The following is a 19,229-nucleotide window of genomic DNA, read 5'->3' as shown; positions in this document are numbered from 1 at the left end:
ATTAAAGCCTGCCCAATTGCTACTCAAAATCAGCCAAAAACTGGACCAATTGCATTTTGAGGGGGTTCCCCAGTCAAAAATCACATTCCCGGTGGGTAAAATACACATTTTTGGGTGGGGTTCCTCCAGTAAAATTTGCATTCCAGGGGCTAAATATTGCGTTATTGGGGGGGCGCTTTAACCAGCGGACATGAAAAACAACCCGTGGCAACAGTGTTAAAGTAGTCCAATTCCACGGGAAAACCGTGGACTTGGCAACACCACTGTCAAAGAGGGGGGAGAAAAACATGTCGAGCAATCATTTGGTTTGACCCTATGAATCACCAGTAGTTCAAGCCAGGGTTGCCAGATCCACTGTTTTCCCTTCACCAAACATTATTTGTAATGCTACACTTGCATCAAATCACATTTTATCACAAAATGAAAAACAATAAATGCCGTTTTCGTACGCTTTCATGTGCTTCAATTCAATTCAATTGCTTCGGCAGCAAAGAGAGCGAGTCTTTTCCACTTTAATACAAGTTATAGCACAAAATAAACATGACTGAACATATATATTAGGTAGGCACCGATATATCCGCAAATCAAAGCAGTCATCAGGGCCGACGATATCAAAACCCGCTCAATTGCTAATCAAAACCAGCCCCATTGCATTTCGAGGGGGGCTCCCAGGGAAAAATCAAATTTCCGGGGGGTAAAATATACGTTTTTGGCAAGGAACCTCCATTAAATTTGCATTCCAGGGGCTAAATATCACGTTATTGGGGGCGCTTGAACCCACGGGATGGTTGAAAAACAACCCGTGGCAACATTGTTAAAGTAGCCCAATTCCACTGGAAAACCATAGACTTGGCAACACTGATTGTATCCGGTCAAAGAGAAGGAGAAAAACACATGGTTCAGTTCAAGTGGCAGTGCAGAGAGCGAGTCTTTTCCACTTTAATACAAGTTATAGCCCAAAATAAACATGATTGAATATCGGAAGGTGTTGAAAGATCTTGCTGTTCAAGTCTGCGTTTATTTGATTCAAAATACAGAACAAAACAGTAATATTGTGAAATATTATTGCAATTTAAAATAGTTGTTTTTTCTCTTTGAATATTTTTTTAAAATGCAATTTATTCCTGTGATGCAAAGCTGAATTTACAGCATCATTACTTCAGTCTTCAGTGTCACATGACTCTTCAGAAATTATTTTAATATACTGATTTATTATGAGTGCTGAAAACAAGTGCAGTTAAGATTTTGTTGGAACCTGTCCATTTTTTTTTGGATTCTTATTTTTTCTTTGTTTGCAAAAAATAATTGTATTCAGCAAGGATGTGTTACAATGATAAAAAGTGATTAAAAGGGATAGTAAAGACTTAAATCGTTAGAAAATACTTCTATTTTTTAATAAATGCTGTTCTTTTTCATTGTTTATGGATCAAAGAATTCTGAAAAGTTCCAAAAAAATATTAAGCAGCACAACTGTTTCCAACATTGATAATAAATCAGCATATTAGGATCATGTGACACTGAAGACTGGAGTAATGAAGCTGAAAATTCAGCTTTGCATCACAGAAAGAAATTACATTTTAAAATATATTCAAGTAAAATTGTAATAATATTTTACTGTTTAATATTTTACTGTTTTCACTGTATTTTTGATCAAATAAATGCAGCCTTATTGAGCAGCAGAGACTTCTTTCACCAAAAGTAGTAAATGGTAGTGTATATATAATGTTCAAGGTTCAAAATAAATATTATATTTCATCATTAGGCAGCATACAGTATATAATGCGTCTAATGCATTACATTAGTATACCACAGTGAATAGTGTAAATGTCAATAGTGTATACAGTAGAACAACACACAATGTGAATTGTGTTGAGTTTCATTCATAGACTCCAACTAACAGACTAAAGATTCTGAGAGCCTACAGCTGGGTTTACATCAGAAAGATCCTCTTTCTGACACAACGCAGTTGAGAGTCTCACAGCATTTAGACTCTGTGTGTGTGCTTTTAAATCCATTCAATCTAAATGCCATGATCGCAGTGGGAGCTTCAGCCCCGATCCTCAGCAAAGCCTCGCTATAAAGGTGCCGCACGCTTGAATCAACAGCAAAATGGCAGAGAAAAGCTGTGTGTGTTAGTATGTGTGACGAGTCTTTACGTGACAAAGGCGACGTGATATGAATCGCTGTCTCTCGCTGCGCACGGCACATGAGCCAATGTCACGAAACACATCCGGGTCACACTTCAACATCAAATGAAATAAGAAATTATATTGTGCACAAGATAAATGAAGTCTGCTTTAAGAGAATTATTCTTTTCTCTATTATTATATTATATTATTATTATTATTTTTAATGATAATTAAGCATGTTTAATCCCATTTCTCAGCAGCACACTGAAAAATAATTAGTACTATATTAAATAATATTTTTTATTTATATTTGCAAATCTGATATTAAAATTGTATTTGTTGTACAGAATTTAAGTTTATTTAAATAAGCAAATAAAGATTGTTAATGCATGTTAAATTTTAAATTTTAAATTAGTCATCAATCAATCAATCAATCAAGTTGTATGTTTAAGAAAACATACAAAATGTTAGAAAATGTTTGTACTGAATTTTTTAAAAATAAAAAAGGTAATTTAACAACGTAAGCAAGTAAAATAAATAAATAAATAAATAAATAAATGGATGAAACCTATTTAAAAGCAGTCACTAGTTTTCACTTCACCTTTAATTGTTATGAAAACAATGTAAAAAAATAAAAATAAATAAATAAATAAACAGTCTTAAAAATATGCTTCCTTTTTTATGCAAACAAACAAATAAATAAATGTACTGAATTTATTTTTAAAAAAATTAAAAGGTTAAGTAAGTAAATAAATAAGTAAATAAATAATTGCAACGTATTTGAAAGCAGTCCTTAGTTTTCACTTCACCTTTAAATGCCATGAAAATAATGTAAAAAAAAAAAAAAATAAATAATTTTTTTTTTTTTATTTATTTATTTTTTTTACTTTATATACAGAATTAGTCTTAAAAACATGCTTCATGTATTTTATGCAGGATCTGTCCAGGATAGATTGATAAATATTTATTTATTTCCAAAAATATATATTTTATATATATTCATATATATATTCAAATATATATTCATTTCGTTTCACTTTTAACTGTCATAACAATAATGTAAAATAAATAAATAAATAAATAATTTTTTTTTTTTTTATTTCATATAAAGAATTAGTCTTAAAAATATGCTTAGCGTAATTTTTCAGGATAAATAAATAATTCATTCATTCATTTATTTATTTAATTAATCAATTTCCAAAAATATATATTTTGTGTTCAGGAAACCTGTCATTAGTTTTCGTTTCACCTTTAACTGTCATGAAAATTATGTAATAAATAAATAAATAAATAAAGTCTTAAAAATATCCTTAATTTCATTTTTTAATGCACACAAACAAACAAATAAATAAATGTATTGAATTTTAAAATATTAAAAAAAGTCATTTAAAAAAGTAAGCTAAAAAGTAAGTGTTGTAATTTTTATGCAAAACATAATTTTCTAGGAATAATAATTCCTTTAAAATGTAATTATTATTTTTTAATAAATAGCAAAATCATGTTGTGAGAAGCCACCAAAACATATAATTTGTAGCAACTAAATAATAAAATGAATAAACAAGTGTGCAACTTCTAACAGATATTCTTCCAAATAGGTAATTACAGAAATATATTTGTAATCATTTTTATATTTTTAAATCTTTTTTGTGTGTAATTTTATAATTAATTTGACTTTTTTTTTTTTTGGATGTTGGAGTGAATTATGAGCTAGGCATTGTGAGATTCACTCACATATTCATCCCAGCGTCTCAATGATCCAGTATCTGTAATCTCACTCATGCTGATTTAAGCACTTCACACAGATACAACCATCAGATCGCACTTCAAAGCCTGCGTGCGTGTGCGTGTTTGTGTGTGTGAATACATTATCTCCGTCTCCGACATCATTTGCTTTCCACATTATATCTGCCACCGCTTTAATACGTGAGCGCAGCTATGTTGCTACTCCAGTGCCGAGCGCTTCCTGTTTGATTCTCATTCACTGGGCATTCTGGGTAATCACGAGCCTTCAGAGCAGCCGCAAATGGGCCAGAGGAACGTGCCAACAGCTAGAAGGCTTGGCCATTCAGACACAGTCTCTCTCTTTCGCTCTGTGTCTTCTCCTTATTAGTCTGCTAGCTCTTCCTGGCTGAGTTAATTGCATGTGTGTGTGTTTGGCGAGCGCTGAGTTTTACTCCAGCCCTAATTAACCAGGCAACGAGAGAAAAGGAAAAACGTGTTGGAGGCGAAAAAAGTGAGAGAAAGAGCGAATAAGCCACCCGGAACATCTGAGAAATATTGAACAAGTCAAGTGGAGTTTCAAGAGAAAGTTCACCAAACGCTGTTGACCTCTACAGTGGTGCTGGGGAAGATGCTTTACACAAACTACCAGTTACACTGCCGGTAAACATACTATTTTCAACAGCTAGTTAGCCACACTACAAGATATTTAACAAAATTTAGCTACTGTAATGAACATTATAGTATGTAATGAAATATTATTTATCCAGCACATTAACCATGTTTATCTGAAAATGAATATATTTGGTATTTTTATATATTTATTAAGTATTCATTTGTTAATGTGTGTATGTGTGTGTGTTTATGTGTATATATATATATATATATATATTTTAAAATGCATTATATTATTAATTAAGTAGTATTATGTAGTATTAATTATTGTAGAATTTAAGTAAAATTTTACAAAAAATTAAGTTAAATTATTTGTTATAAGTTTAATTATTAATATTATATAATTTTTATATTTATATTTATATACATACATTAAATACATAATTAAATTAATATTTAAAAACACAATAATACATAAATATATATAAAATAAAATAACATTTTATAAGTAAAACTTTACAAAATAATTTTTAAATATATTATACAATATATTTAAATACATGTCAAAAAATTTAAAAGTTATATATTAATATATAATTAAAGTAATAAGTAAAAATACATTAATACATAAAATATCATTATATAATTTAAAAAAAATATATAAATTAATACTTAAAAACACACAATACAGTAATCTATCTATCTATCTATCTATCTATCTATCTATCTATCTATCTATCTATCTATCTATCGATCTATCATCTATATATATATATATATATATATTTAATTTTAAAACTTTACAAAAATTATTATATCATTTTTATATTTAATATAATATAATATATTTAAATACATGTCAAAAATATAAAGAATTTATATATATATTAATTATATTATATAATTTATATATATGAATATATAATGAAAGTAAAAACACATTAATAGATAAAACGACACTAATAGTTAATATATATAATACAAATGTAATAATTAAGACATTACACATTAATAATAAAAATACATAATTCACTAACACAATTAATAATTTTTAATAATTATTCTTAATAAAAGTATATATATATAAATATATGTGTGTATGTGTGACTGTATTTTTATTACAATATTAATCTTATAATAAAAATATTTGTAAAATATATATATATATAATTAAATAAATACTATTGAAGTTTTTCAATTTTAATAATTGAAAATACCTATATATATATATATATATATTTACAATATGTGTGTGTGTGTGTGTGTGTGTTTGTGTGTGTTTGACATATATTAATATTAGGACTTGTAATATACATTCAAACACATATTTAAAATATATATAAAGTTTAATATAATATATATCTAAAATTACATATATAGAGAGAGAATTTTAATTATTGTTAATATACACACACACACACACATTTGACATCAACAAAAATGTAATTTAATTTAAGTTAATACACACACACACACACACACACACACAGATATATATTTATAAACACAAACAAACATATCTCCTCAGTCCTACAACTGAACATTCATGTGTATATAATGTGTATTGCATTTTTCCAGGTTGAGAGCAGCAATACTTGGCTTCACCAGAGGAGGCGCTAGCAGCACAGGAACTACAGGTGTCTCCATCATAATGAAGTCCTGCATCAGTCTGTCTAATATTAATGGTGATCAGGGCGACCCCTAATGTTTTCTTGGTGTTTAAAGAGGCATCCGAGTGTGTGTCAGCGGCGGTCTCAGGAGACTTACGCCACTTCAGTCACAGGCCTGTAAATTAGCCTCGACCACGGCGTCAGTGCTCTCCTCTCACTGGCACGCCACCAAACACACTAAATCATACCGCCAATGCCGTAAGCGGCTGTCTGTGAGACTCACACAGAGAGAGAGACAGACACTCGCGTCTGCGTTCTCTAATTTAGCTGCGATCACTCGTCGGCCCTCTAAATGATCAAAAACTAATTCAGCCTGTGACTCACTGCCATTATCCAGCGCAAAAACACTGTGCCATGATCGCTGGTTAGCCAGAGAGGATTTCCCTGGAGAGGTGTAGGCTGACTGTGTGCTGTGTGTTATCTAGAGAGCAATGCTTTTTAATAAATGAATGTTTATGTAAGTGACAGGCAAGAATCGAAATAATAGAAAACCTTCGCAGAGCAATTCAGCAATCGCTCACATGCACACACACACTCATACTATTTATGCAACAAGCACACTGAGCACAATATTTGCATTTTCTGAATGCATACTCATTTTCTCCTAAGAGGTGCAGTTGTTAATTTTCAATATATGGTAACCCATAATGCAATGCACTCAGCCTTTCATTTACAGTGACAAAAGATTCAGAAGCGGCATCAACCTGTGATTTTTTAATTTTCATCAGAATTTGAAGTGTAGAATTTTTAAACACAAAATTGGATTAAACATAAATCTAATGTATAATATCCATATTTACATTCATATTTTTAAACATTTATTTGCACATTCCTACTTTAAAAATAATACATGTAAATACTGTAATTTTGTGAATTAAATTTATTATTTAATCCAACTTTGTAAAAAAAAATCTTAAAAATGTTCAAATTCATTTGAAAAAAAAAAAAAGAATCAAAAAAGAAAATCACAGGTTGATGTCACTTTAAAAAATCCTTACATTTACTAATTCAGATTTTTTTTTGTAATTTATTTTTAATCCTAATTTAGAAATAATGAAAAATTATTTATTTTATCAAATGTTATATAGCATGTTATTTACATGCTATATGTAAACTATTTTTGCTTTTTAATAAATACTTATTTATAATAATAGTTATTATAATTAATATTTTATAATATATTAAAATTTATATAATAATAATAATAATAATAAATGTAAATATGGCTATTTTGCTAACTGTTTTTTTATCATTACATTATAATCAGAAGTACATTATAATATATAATATTGTTATTATTTATAATACAGAAAATGTTATATATATATATATATATATATATATATATATTTTTGTAATATAACATATTTAATATATGAAATATGTACTAATTCTAATATATAAAAAATAAATATTATATAATATTTTATATATATATATATATATATATATATATATATATATATATAAATAATAAATGTAAATTGGTTATTTTGTTAACTGGTTTTCCATCATTAAATTATAATTAGAAGTCAATTTAAAGTTAAAAAATGCTGAACAATCATTTGCATATATACTGTACTTACTTATGTAAATAATGATTTATTAAATTTAACTTTTTATATGTAATATATTATATACACACACATATATATATATATATAATATGAATATATATATATATATATATATATATATATATATATATAATATGTATATATATATATATATATATATATAATATGTGTATATATATATATATATATATAATATGTATATATATATATATATATTTTTGTAATATAATACATATTTAATGTATAGAAATTTGTATTAATTCTATAATTTAAAAAAATATATTTTGTATTTAACAAAAATCATTTAATGTTTATACACACAGTTTGTGTTTTTTATACATAATAATAATAACAATAATAATAATAATTAAAATGATAAAAAAGTAAGTATTTTTATTTATAATAATAACAATAACAACAATAATAAACGTAAATATGGCTATGAAAACTGTATTTTTTTTACCATTTAATTCTAATTAGAAGTAAATTTAAACTTAAAAACATTTCTGACAAACAATTTGCGTCCAGTATATGCTGTACGTATTTATGTAATGATTTATTAAATTGAATGAGTTCATGTGATTGAGGACAACAATTGGTCTAAAATATTTATCTGTTCATACTGCACGCTGTTTCACATACAACTTACACTGCATACTGCAGAGCAGTTTCCATTCAGAACATTTGTCAGAGCGGGAAAAGTAAAGCTAATGAGACACCTAGTGAGAGAGCACAAATATACACCAGAAAGCATAAAAGACAAGAGGAAAACAGTGAACTTGAGAGATGTGTTCAAGGAAAACAGAGATAAAAGGATCTGACGCTGAAGTCAGAGGATCAAAGTAGAACAAATAGGGATAAAAATGCCGAAAAAACAGAAATAAACAAGATGCGCAGTCGAGATCACAACAGTTCACGTCTCAGCGTGAAGTAAGTCACTGTATCTCACAGCTCATTGGCTGAGCCCTGGCCCACACAGCCACCAATGGCGTTCAAACAGCCCGTTAGCCTCAGGTGAGTCTCATTAGCATGATTAATGAGCTCAGTACTTATTAGCGACATACAGCCGAACGTACAGCTTGTTAAATTACATTGGATCAGTCATTCTGAAGCTCTCTTCCAAAACCTAGCGAGACGCCTACTTAGACAGCATTCATCCTGCCTGTTCCTTGTTCCACGAGGTAGGTGGAAAATAACACAACTACAAAAAGCCTAGTTTAGACACAAATCTAAGGCAGCATCACTTCCTTCTTCAAGGAAACATCGGGACAAACTAACTGAAAGAATACTTTAAAGGAGAAGTCCACTTCCAGAACAACAATTTACAAATAATTTCCTCACCCCTTTGTCATCCATATAATGGACTTCAACGGTGCCCCGATTTACTTCCAAAATGTAGTTTAAACGCAGCTTCAGATGGCTCTAAACGATCCCAGCCGAGGAAGAAGGGTCTTATCTAGCGAAACTATCTGTAATTGTTTTCGAAAAATTTAAATTTGTATACTTTTTAAGCACTAAAGCTCATGTAGCACTAGCTCTGGGATGTGCGTCCACGACGCTACGTACTACAGAATCACATCGAAAGGTCACGCACGACTCACCACCTGACTTGCTGATTCTTTCTGACAGTGGAATAGATATGGTCCATTCTTGACAGCATTGAGATTCCTGCTCCGTTGGCAATGGTTGGCATTTTCCACACGTGCACCACCAAGTCTCGTTTGAACGTGGTCTGCCCGAGGCTTGAAAGACTTGTGTCGCCGCAGCAGTCTCCTCTCTGTCTAAGTTAATCATCTGTGTACTCCGGCTCAAAAAGGTAGGGTAAAAAAAAGCTCCATCTCATTTTCTCCTACAACTTCAGAATCATCCAACATCATTGTACCTTTTTGTTTGTAAACAGCGTTTGACTTACTTGCACTTCATTAGTCTTTGCACGTTCGCTTTGTAAACACTGGGTCTGTAGTTCTACCTAAGTTGCATGTGACCTTTCGATGTGATTCTGTAGTACGTAGCGTTGTGGACGCGCATCCCAGAGCTAGTGCTACACAAGCTTTTGTGCTTAAAAAGCATAGGAATTTTAATTTTGCGAAAAAAAAAAAAAAAAAATGCCCGATTATTTCGCTAGATAACACCCGTCTTCCTCGGTTGGGATCGTTTAGAGCCATTTGAAGCTGCATTTAAACTGTTAATCTGTTAAAAATTTAAACTGCTATCTGTTAAAAAGAGAAACTGAATAAAAAACAAACTACTTAACTGATTTTTTTAAGGTGTATTTGAGTATTGCAATGTAAACACAACAACATGCTAATCATGCTAATAAAATCAAGTGAAAGTACTTTATTTCTAATGAGCATTGCTATTTAGTCACACGCTAGCATGAAACTATTGGAATTTTATTCAGAACTTGTCTGTACAATGTATTTTTATATTAATTTAATCAACTCTTCCAATCTAATTTCAGTATTCTTAGTATTCAAAAGAGAGCTGTTTTGTCAATACTCATTTAGTGTCAACCAAAACGATTAATCTAACTAAAAATGTGCTGCTTTACTCATTATTTGTATGTTAAACATATTTTTAATGCTTATTAGAGTATCGCAATGTACAACATGCTAACATCATGCTAATAAAATCAACTAAAAAGTGACGTTTCTTCTGTAGTTCTCATGAGTATCACTATTTAGCCACATGTTAGGTTCAAACTTTTGGAATATAAATAGTTAAAATGCACTATTTTATTCAGAACTTGTCTGCATTTTTATGTTAAGGGAACACTGCACTTTTTTGAAAATAGGCTCATTGTCCAACTCCCCTAGAGTTAAGCAGTTGAGTTTTTGAGTTGAGTTTTGATTCGAAAACAGGAAAACTCGACTGTTTAACTCTAGGGGAGTTGGAAAATTAGCCTATTTTTTTTTTAAAAAAAGTGGAGTGTTCCTTTAATTTGAGTAGGGGAGAGTGGGGACGAAAGTAACAAAGATTTTCTATTTTCTCAGAGCCCAGACTATATTTACTTTCCAAGCTATGACAGCACACTCAGCACGCAACCCTTGATGGAGCTGAGAAATATCACGTGATTCCATCATTGTTTCCCGCGGTCAGGTTCGGAAAGCAGTTTTCGAATACAATAAGTAAATTATGGAAGCAGTCATTTTTTTTTCAAATTAGTTGTGTTGTTTCTCATTTCAGGTGTTACAGTAATGATCAATCTACATGTTATTTAGTGCTGTAATACATCCTGAAGTTTGGCTTTTCAGAGTTTTTAATTATAGAAGTAAATCGGTTACTTGTTAAATCGGTTAAGTGTTACTTAAAAAAGTAACACTTGTTACTTTTGTCCCCCTACAGTGACAACAACTGTTTCTTTTGTCCCGCAGCATGCTGATTTGGTGACTTTCTGTGTCTTGCATCATTTATTAAAACGTTTATTATAAATGTTTATGTTGTATTATACCAAAAGAATATGCTAAGAGTGAGGGTCAGAAGATTTTTTTAGTCTGATTCAGCCACATGTTCATGAGAGGGCGTTTCTGTCAGGAATATCAGTCTCGGGGCTGTTGCCGCATCGCATTTACCTTAGTCATATTTAGGTACCTTAGCTTAGCCATACCTTAGCTTTTCCACATCCGCCTATGAATTTGCAGTGTTTCCAGATGGTTTTATGCACATTTTGAATTTATGCATATAAACAACTGGATGGAAACATGAATAGGCCTACTGTTAAATTATGCTGAGAATTTACATGATGCTAATTTAATTTAATTTTCATATTGTTCATCCTGTTAAAAAAAAATGTTTAATAAAAATAAGTAGATAAATAATAAAAATAGATAAATAATTTAAACAATTCAGGTTTGTACACTCGGTTTTTCATACATTTGATGAAACTTAAATTTAAAAGGAAAATGTAATAATTTCTTGCAAAGATTAAGGACAAGATATGTTTGCAGTTACATATTAACAAGGTCACAGTCATGCATATTTAATAAAAATGAGTAGAGTAAATCTAGCTTGTATTGTTGTGTTACTTTTGACCCACCTGTGTGTTACTTTCGTCCCAACCAACAGGGTCGAAACAATTTATTAGAGTATCACGTCATCAGATTAGCAATATGCAAATGTTAAACTTTACCGCAGTCAATTAAGCGTTGTTTCTCATGAGTAGAGTTCTTTCATGATGCTCACCTGCCATGCAGAGCTGCTGCCTATGAAGTGCACTACAAAAAACTCGCTTATGAGATTTGGCTGCCCATGTTGGCAGCTGAAACTATGACGGCTCACTAGCATTTTGGAACAGAGCTTGAGAGAAACCACTGGCTCTCATTACGACTTGAAAGAGAGATTGAGCGAGAACTCAACACACCGCTGTGTTTGTAACTGCTGCCCCAGAGCCTGTGGCAAATCTACTCTATGATGGGTATAACCCACAATGCCGTGCTCTCTGGCAGGTGCTCAACCGCTTGCAGTGGGTTGGTCAAACATATAATACATCTCTCCACGCACACACGCGCACACACGCTCTGACAGATACCTCTTGTCAGGGGGGGTTTCTTGACTGGGCGGTACTTCCTGTAGGTCTGGAAGATTGGCAAAGTCGTCCTGCTCGGCCAATCCGATCGCGAGAGACAGAACCACCATTTTTCCTTCCCTTCACCAAGAAAATGACACACGAAACAAAGAGAGAGCAGAAAGAGAGAGCAGTAGAGTGCAGAAAGTTAGAGATGACAGCGAGAGGAAACACAAGAAGGAGAAACCGTTAGTAGGCAACAGGTATTATTAGTGTTGAGTTTGTGATATCAGCCCCGTTCCACTTTGTTTTACAGCAGCTGGTTAACAAATATGCACTTATTTTCATATTAATACTTAAGACTCAAGATCCTCACGAAATGCCGCGTGTGCCATCCTCAAAATTACAAACCAGTTGTACATCTGCATAGCTGCGCTATTATACAAATAACCCTTGCAGCTCGAGATATATCGCAGCTTTTCTTAAAGGGATAGTACACCCAAAAATTAAAATGTACTCATTATTGACACACCCTCAAGTTGTTTTAAATCTGTATGAGTTTCTTACTACGCTATCGTGTAAGACAGTTCTGGGAGGTGATTACACAGAAATACTTTGATGACAGACATTAAGAAAGACCATAACCACATTTCAGATGCTGTGCAACGAGATTGATCTGCTGGTTAGTAAAGTTATGCCGTACCATCACGCAAAGTCACATGACTGTTTTATGCACATGGAGGAATTAATTCCGTCAGTGCATTTCCATCTCCCATTATTCGCATTAACGCTTTTTCACACAAGTCTCAAACCATCTAAAGCAAGCATAACTTTTTTGCAAATTAATTTTTTTTTTTCGAAATTGATGTTTCTGAAATTTGATGCGATTAGGGATTAGGAATTTTCTGTTAGACTAGCAGTCGTGCATTTTATGCATTTATTTGAATGTTTATTAATAAACCATATAAAACATAATAATGAGTCTTTAATTGCCTACATACATTGCCTAATAAGCACTTATGTACACACAAAAAAATCTTGCCACAGCGCACCAGCAGATAATAATTATGAATGTAGACTGCATTAACGTTGCATGTTTCATATGGATTACACAAAAGTAGACTCTCTATAGATATATTTCCATGTGTGTAAGGCAAGTATACACAGAGTTTCGAAGTGATGCCCTCAAGTTTACAGAGACTGAGACAGCAGAAAGCACATCCTGCTTGCTTTAATTATTTTACAAAAGCACAATGTTTTGTTGTTATTGTGAGTGCACACAAATAAACGTACAGTCTTTACAGATTCAAAAGATGTATTACTCTTATCTGTATGAGCAAAAATGACGGAGTATTTTAAGTTCAAGCAACTGCACCGAGTGGCTAATAAAATTTTGGTCGACCAAGCCTCTTCTCGTTGATTAATGGTTAGTTGACTATTAGGGGACAGCCCTATATTTCAAAAAACGGTGATGGAAACATAGCTAATAGCTACCAGCGATTATTTAGTTACCAAGAAATGTTCAAATATCTTCTTTTTATGTTCAACAGAAGAAAGAAAGTAACACAGGTTTGGAGTAACTTGAGGGTGAGTAAATAATGAAAGAATTGTCATTTTTGTGTGAACTACCCTCTTCACAAGCCTGTTCACACCAAAAACTATAGCTATAAGGATAAGTACAACAATAAATATAATGGAGCCTACACTAATAACGTTCAGTTTATGGTAAGAAAAAAATCTAGCCTGTAGTTTCACAATAGAAAATAAAACTATAAAGAGATGTAACTACAACAAAATAGCGGAGACTGCAACAAAGATAAAGCTTTCTGGAGCACATATGTCGGCCTCCTGCATTCATGTATGCCTCAAATAGATTATACTTTAGCGTATGCTTTAAAAAACACAAAGTATTCTTGAGCTTTAAGGGTACATTTACACAACTACAATGTCTTAAAAATGGAAATGTTTTTCCTTAGCTTTTTGAAAAGATTTCCGTACAAACAACAACGTTGTCAAAACAATCCCTGTTCAAGCAAATCCACGAAAACAACTAAAAATGCATGCCAGGCCAGTAGTTGGCGAGGTCACTTTGTAAAGAAACACGTATCTGCACACATATAGACTGAAGATGTAAAACATATGCGTGTGACGTCACTGTGTTCTAATTTACATGAAGATAACGGTATTGTTTTCAAATGTAAATAAATGGCCAAAATTCATAAAGTTTTACATTTTTAGTTAAAAACAGTGTCATGTAAACACTCCCTAAGTGAACGAGACCCGTCGATGGCAAGAACTATAACTACAACAGGTTTTTTTTATACATATATTTATATATTAAAATTAGACTGTAGATAAATTGTCGAAAATGTCAAAATGCGTCGAGAATAAAGTCGAAACACCACGAGAACAAAGTTGAAATACTATGAGAATAAAGTCTAAATACCACGAGAACAAAGTTGAAATACTACGAGAATAAAGTCAAAATACTACGAGAATAAAGTCGAAATATTACGAGAATAAAGTCGAAATACCACAAGAATAAAGTCGAAATACCACAAGAACAAAGTCGAAATACTACGAGAATAAAGTCGAAATACTACAAGAATAAAGTCGAAATACTACGAGAATAAAGTCGAAATACCACAAGAACAAAGTCGAAATACTACACTATGAATATAAAGTTGGAATGCTACGAGAATTTGTCAAAATGTTTCAAGAATTTCAATAGCATAAATTAAAGTTATAATATTTTGTGAGCACTGCCTGTATTGCGCATGTAAATAGCCTGGATTATGATTTATTTATTTATTTATTTATATATTGTTGCGTCCGAGTGGCCGCATCATCTTACTGGGATGAGGAAGAGTTAATTTTAAGGACTTTATTCTCGAAATATTTCAACTTTATTCTCGTAGTATTTTGACATCCTCATAGTGATTTGACTTTATTCTCGAAATATTATGACTTTAATCTCGGAATCTTAGATTTTTATTTTTATTTTTTAATGTGGCACTAAAATGCCATTGTACATTGCAGTTTTGCATTTAAACAAAATGAATATTTCATGTCAGATGTGTTTGTATATTAACACATGCTCCTTTAAAAGCACAATCATGCTTTTTGATTCAAACATGTTATGTCACGCTCTGTGTGAATAGTTCTCCAGTCATTCCTGTCGTGTTTAGAGGATAGTTCTTCTGTGTGAACAGGCATGTAAACACTCAAACCTACATTCTTTGGCACACATACATTGATTTACTGTCCTCTTCACTCAACACATTATCGGAGTCTCCTCTCTGCACCTGTCTCACTCTCTTCCTCTTTCACTGGTGTTTTCATCCCTCTCTTTCTCTCTCTTCAGCCTTAATTGAAGGCCGTTAGAGAGATCTGGACTAATTGTTTCTATTTGAGAGTGCTGTGTGTGTGTGTGAGGTGTCAGCACTGAGCTGCTGCTTTCTGGGTCACTGCTCACCCTCTATCTCCTCTCCTCTTCTCTTCTCTTCTCTTCCTTACATTCTTCATTTTTCTCTCTCCTTACAAATCCCCCTCATCTCTGAGCCTCAACCTCTCTCTAATATCCTGCTATTAAACTCCTCTTAAACAGCTTTTGAAAGGCGCCGTCTCTCCCTCCTGATCTTAAAGAAACAGTTCACACGAAAATTCATAGACTTACCATGAACATATTGTTACAAGATAATATACAATGTTACATTTTATGTTGATGTGTGTGTATATATATATATATATATATATATATAACAAAATTAAGTCAAAATCAAGTTCTTAGCAATGCATATTACTAATCAAAAATCAATCATTTTGACCCATACAATGTATTTTTGGCTATTGGTACAAATATACCTGTTCTTCTTAAGACTGGTTTTGTGGTCCATAGTCACTTATTTTTATTTATTATTAGATTATTTATTATTTAATATTTTGTATTTTACTATTATGTATATACTATTACAGACTTAATATTTATATCGTAGTAATTTTTATTTTATAGTAATATTTTTCATTAGACTTTATTTTAATATTTTCAGTTTTCATTGTAATTTTGTGTTGTGTTTTTAGCATTTTTTTTTCTTACTACTTAAGTTTAATTTAACTTTTAATTTATTTTAACATCATATATAGAAGCAGTCATTAGGGCAAATTGTGTCCTGTCAATGGGGGGCCGAAAAACATTTAGTTTGACCCTATTAATCACTCGTAGTTCAAACCAGGGTTGCCAGATCCACTTTTTTTCCCTTCACCAAACATTATTTGTATCTCTCTCACAGCGAAAAATCACAACAAGCTTTGTGGTTTGTTACTTCTGATAAAAAAACAAACTATCAACTTTCAAATCCTACACATTTTATCATAAAATGCAAACAATAAATGCTGTTTTGGCGCTCTTTAATGTGCTTTTGTTTAAGCGGCAGCACTCCTTTTCTATTTTACTACAAGTTATAGCACAAAATAAACATTAATATATATATATATATATATATATATATATATATATTATATATATGTGTGTGTGTGTGTGTGTGTATGTTTTCATCAATTAAACAACACTATTAATTGTCTTTAGCAAATCTCTAAATGTATATTTTTCTTTTGTTATATTATAATATACTATTTTTAATATTATTCATATGTTGTTATGATGCCTAAATTTGCCTTTAAAATTTAAGACAAATTTTTATTTTAAGTGTTTTATTTTTAATTAATTAAATATTTATGAAAATGTTTTGGGGCCAAATCTCTATGGTATGCATATTTTTTTAAAATATCGCCCTTTACGTTACACAAAAAATAAGAAGCATACGGGTTTTGAACAACACAAATGCGGAGTAAAAAATGCCAGCATTTTCAGCCGAGCTGTTCCTTTAAGTCCTAACCTCGTCATATGGTATTATGATCTCTTGTTCTTCACTTCCTTTCCTTCTCCTCCCATCTAAAGTGGTTTTAATACTCTTCATCCCTCCCCCCTCCACTTCCCCATCTTCCATTTTTCTTCTCTCTCCTGCTGTAAATCCATCCGTTCCTTCATATTCTCCTGGGCTTCCCTCCATTTTGGCACACTCCGGCTATTTTTACCTTTCAGAATTTAATGGCTGCAAAAAATAGCTCCTGGCTGGTGCGACTACACACTCGCACACGCACGGCACACACTCGCGCTTGCAACAGACAGGAATCATTATTGTCAAAGCAATAAAAAGAGGCACTTTTCCGGTGAGAGCCGGACGGGGCGAATGTTCGGGGATGTTCACAGGACTGTCGCTGACCACTGATAACACACCAGCAACCCTCAATTACACCCCACCTCCCCCTTCCTCTCTTTCTTTCTTCGTTCTCCTTTTCTCTGTCTCTGTGTCAGACCCAAGGCCATGTATGTGTGTCAATGACATCCCCCTTTAACTAGCGGAGATGAAATATTTAGACTTTTCAGCATAAGCGGAACAAGGATGTTTTGGGAACGGCATACTTCCACACTATTTTTGCTGTACGCACATTGTTCACGGGTCGCAAATTCTCTGTATGCATGAAATGATTTACTGCGTTAGCTAAAATCCACAGAATGCAGACCTTAAGGAATACTGTAATGCATTTAACTTCATATGTTGAACAAACCCTATTTCGTTTCATTATTTCAGGGTTTCTGCAGGTTTCGCGAAGAGGAAATGTATGACCTTTTTAAGACCTTCATAAGACCAAAATTGAAGAGTACAGAATATGTCAGTATGATCTCAAAATAATAAATGTGTATGGAGCACACAATGAATAAATGTGATCCTGGACCACAAAACCAGTCGTAAGTCGCACGGGTATAATTGTAGCCAAAAAATAGCCAACAATACATTGTGTGGGTCATAATTATCAATTTTTCTTTTATGCGAAAAATCATTAGGATATTAAGTAAAGATCATGTTTCATTAAGATATTTTGTAAATTTCCTACCATAAATATATCAAAACTTAATTTTTGATTAGTAATATGCCTTAAGAACTAAATTTGGACAACTTTAAAGGCGATTTTCTCAATATTTTGATATTTTTTTTCCACCCTCAAACTCTGGATTTTCAAACTGTTGTATCTCAGACAAATATTGTCCTATCCTAACAAACCATTAATCAATGGAAAGCTGATTTATTCAGCTTTCAGATGTATAAATCACAAAATTGACCCTAATGACTGTTTTTGTAGTCCTCAAATACTTGAGAGGCAAAGTGACAAATCCGAACAGAGTTTATGAATAAAACTAATATCTGCCAATGGGCACAGAAAATCTACTTAATTCAAAGAGAAAACAAATTTTTATCTCCTATTGACAGATATTGGTTATCGTTTCAAGCAGAAACTTGCTTAGTTTTGTTTAATTTCTTAGAAAACAAGAATTCATATCTTCATTTTGCTTTTTAAGCAACTGTATCTCAACTTAAGGATGTTTAATAATTCAATCAAACAAGACAAAAATACTAAAGATGATATTCATTTTTAGTAATGCATTTTTAGTAATTCATGCAACATTTGATTCCATGATTTGGATGAATTTAAGACTTTCTGCTTTGATTTAAGGCATTTTTAAGGCATTCATTGGTAGAAGAGCCTATCCTAACAAACCATACATCAATAGAAAGCTGATTTATTCAGCTTTCAGATGTATAAATAAAGAAATGATCCTAATGACTGGTTTTGCAGTCCTCAAATACTTGAGAGGCAAAATGACAAATCTGAACAGTTTATGAATAAAACTAATATCTGCCAATGGGCTCAGAAAATCTACTTAAGTCAAAGGGAAAACAAGTTTTTATCTCCTATTGACAGATATTGGTTATCATTTCAAGCAGAAACTTACTTTGTTTTGTTCAGTTTCTCAGAAAACAAGAATTCATATCTTCATTTTGCTTTTTAAGTAACTGTATCTCGACTTAAGAATGTTTAATAATTCATACTGGAAAACAAGACAAAAATACTGAAGATGATATTCATTTTGAGTAATGCATGCAACATTTGATTC

The 19,229-nt window shown here is 31.8% G+C and overlaps 1 protein-coding gene across 3 annotated transcripts in view; it reads right to left on the bottom strand.

Moving 5' to 3' along the window:
- Positions 1–19,229, bottom strand: part of syt7a (synaptotagmin VIIa) — a 184,253-nt gene that overhangs the window by 27,667 nt on the left and 137,357 nt on the right. Inside the window, exon 2 of one of the 3 annotated variants that reach the window (XM_051099145.1) lies at positions 12,239–12,355. The exons of the other annotated variants lie outside the window; for them this stretch is intronic. Within the exon in view, the coding sequence (XP_050955102.1) occupies positions 12,239–12,355 (117 nt within the window). The remainder of the gene's footprint in view (positions 1–12,238; positions 12,356–19,229) is intronic. 3 annotated transcript variants of the gene reach the window in all.

The sequence above is a fragment of the Labeo rohita genome, chromosome 25 (genome assembly GCF_022985175.1).
Source record: "Labeo rohita strain BAU-BD-2019 chromosome 25, IGBB_LRoh.1.0, whole genome shotgun sequence".
Taxonomy (NCBI): domain Eukaryota; kingdom Metazoa; phylum Chordata; class Actinopteri; order Cypriniformes; family Cyprinidae; genus Labeo; species Labeo rohita.
The sequence above is the reverse complement of the archived record's forward strand: the minus strand, read 5'-3'. Positions and strand labels throughout refer to the sequence as shown.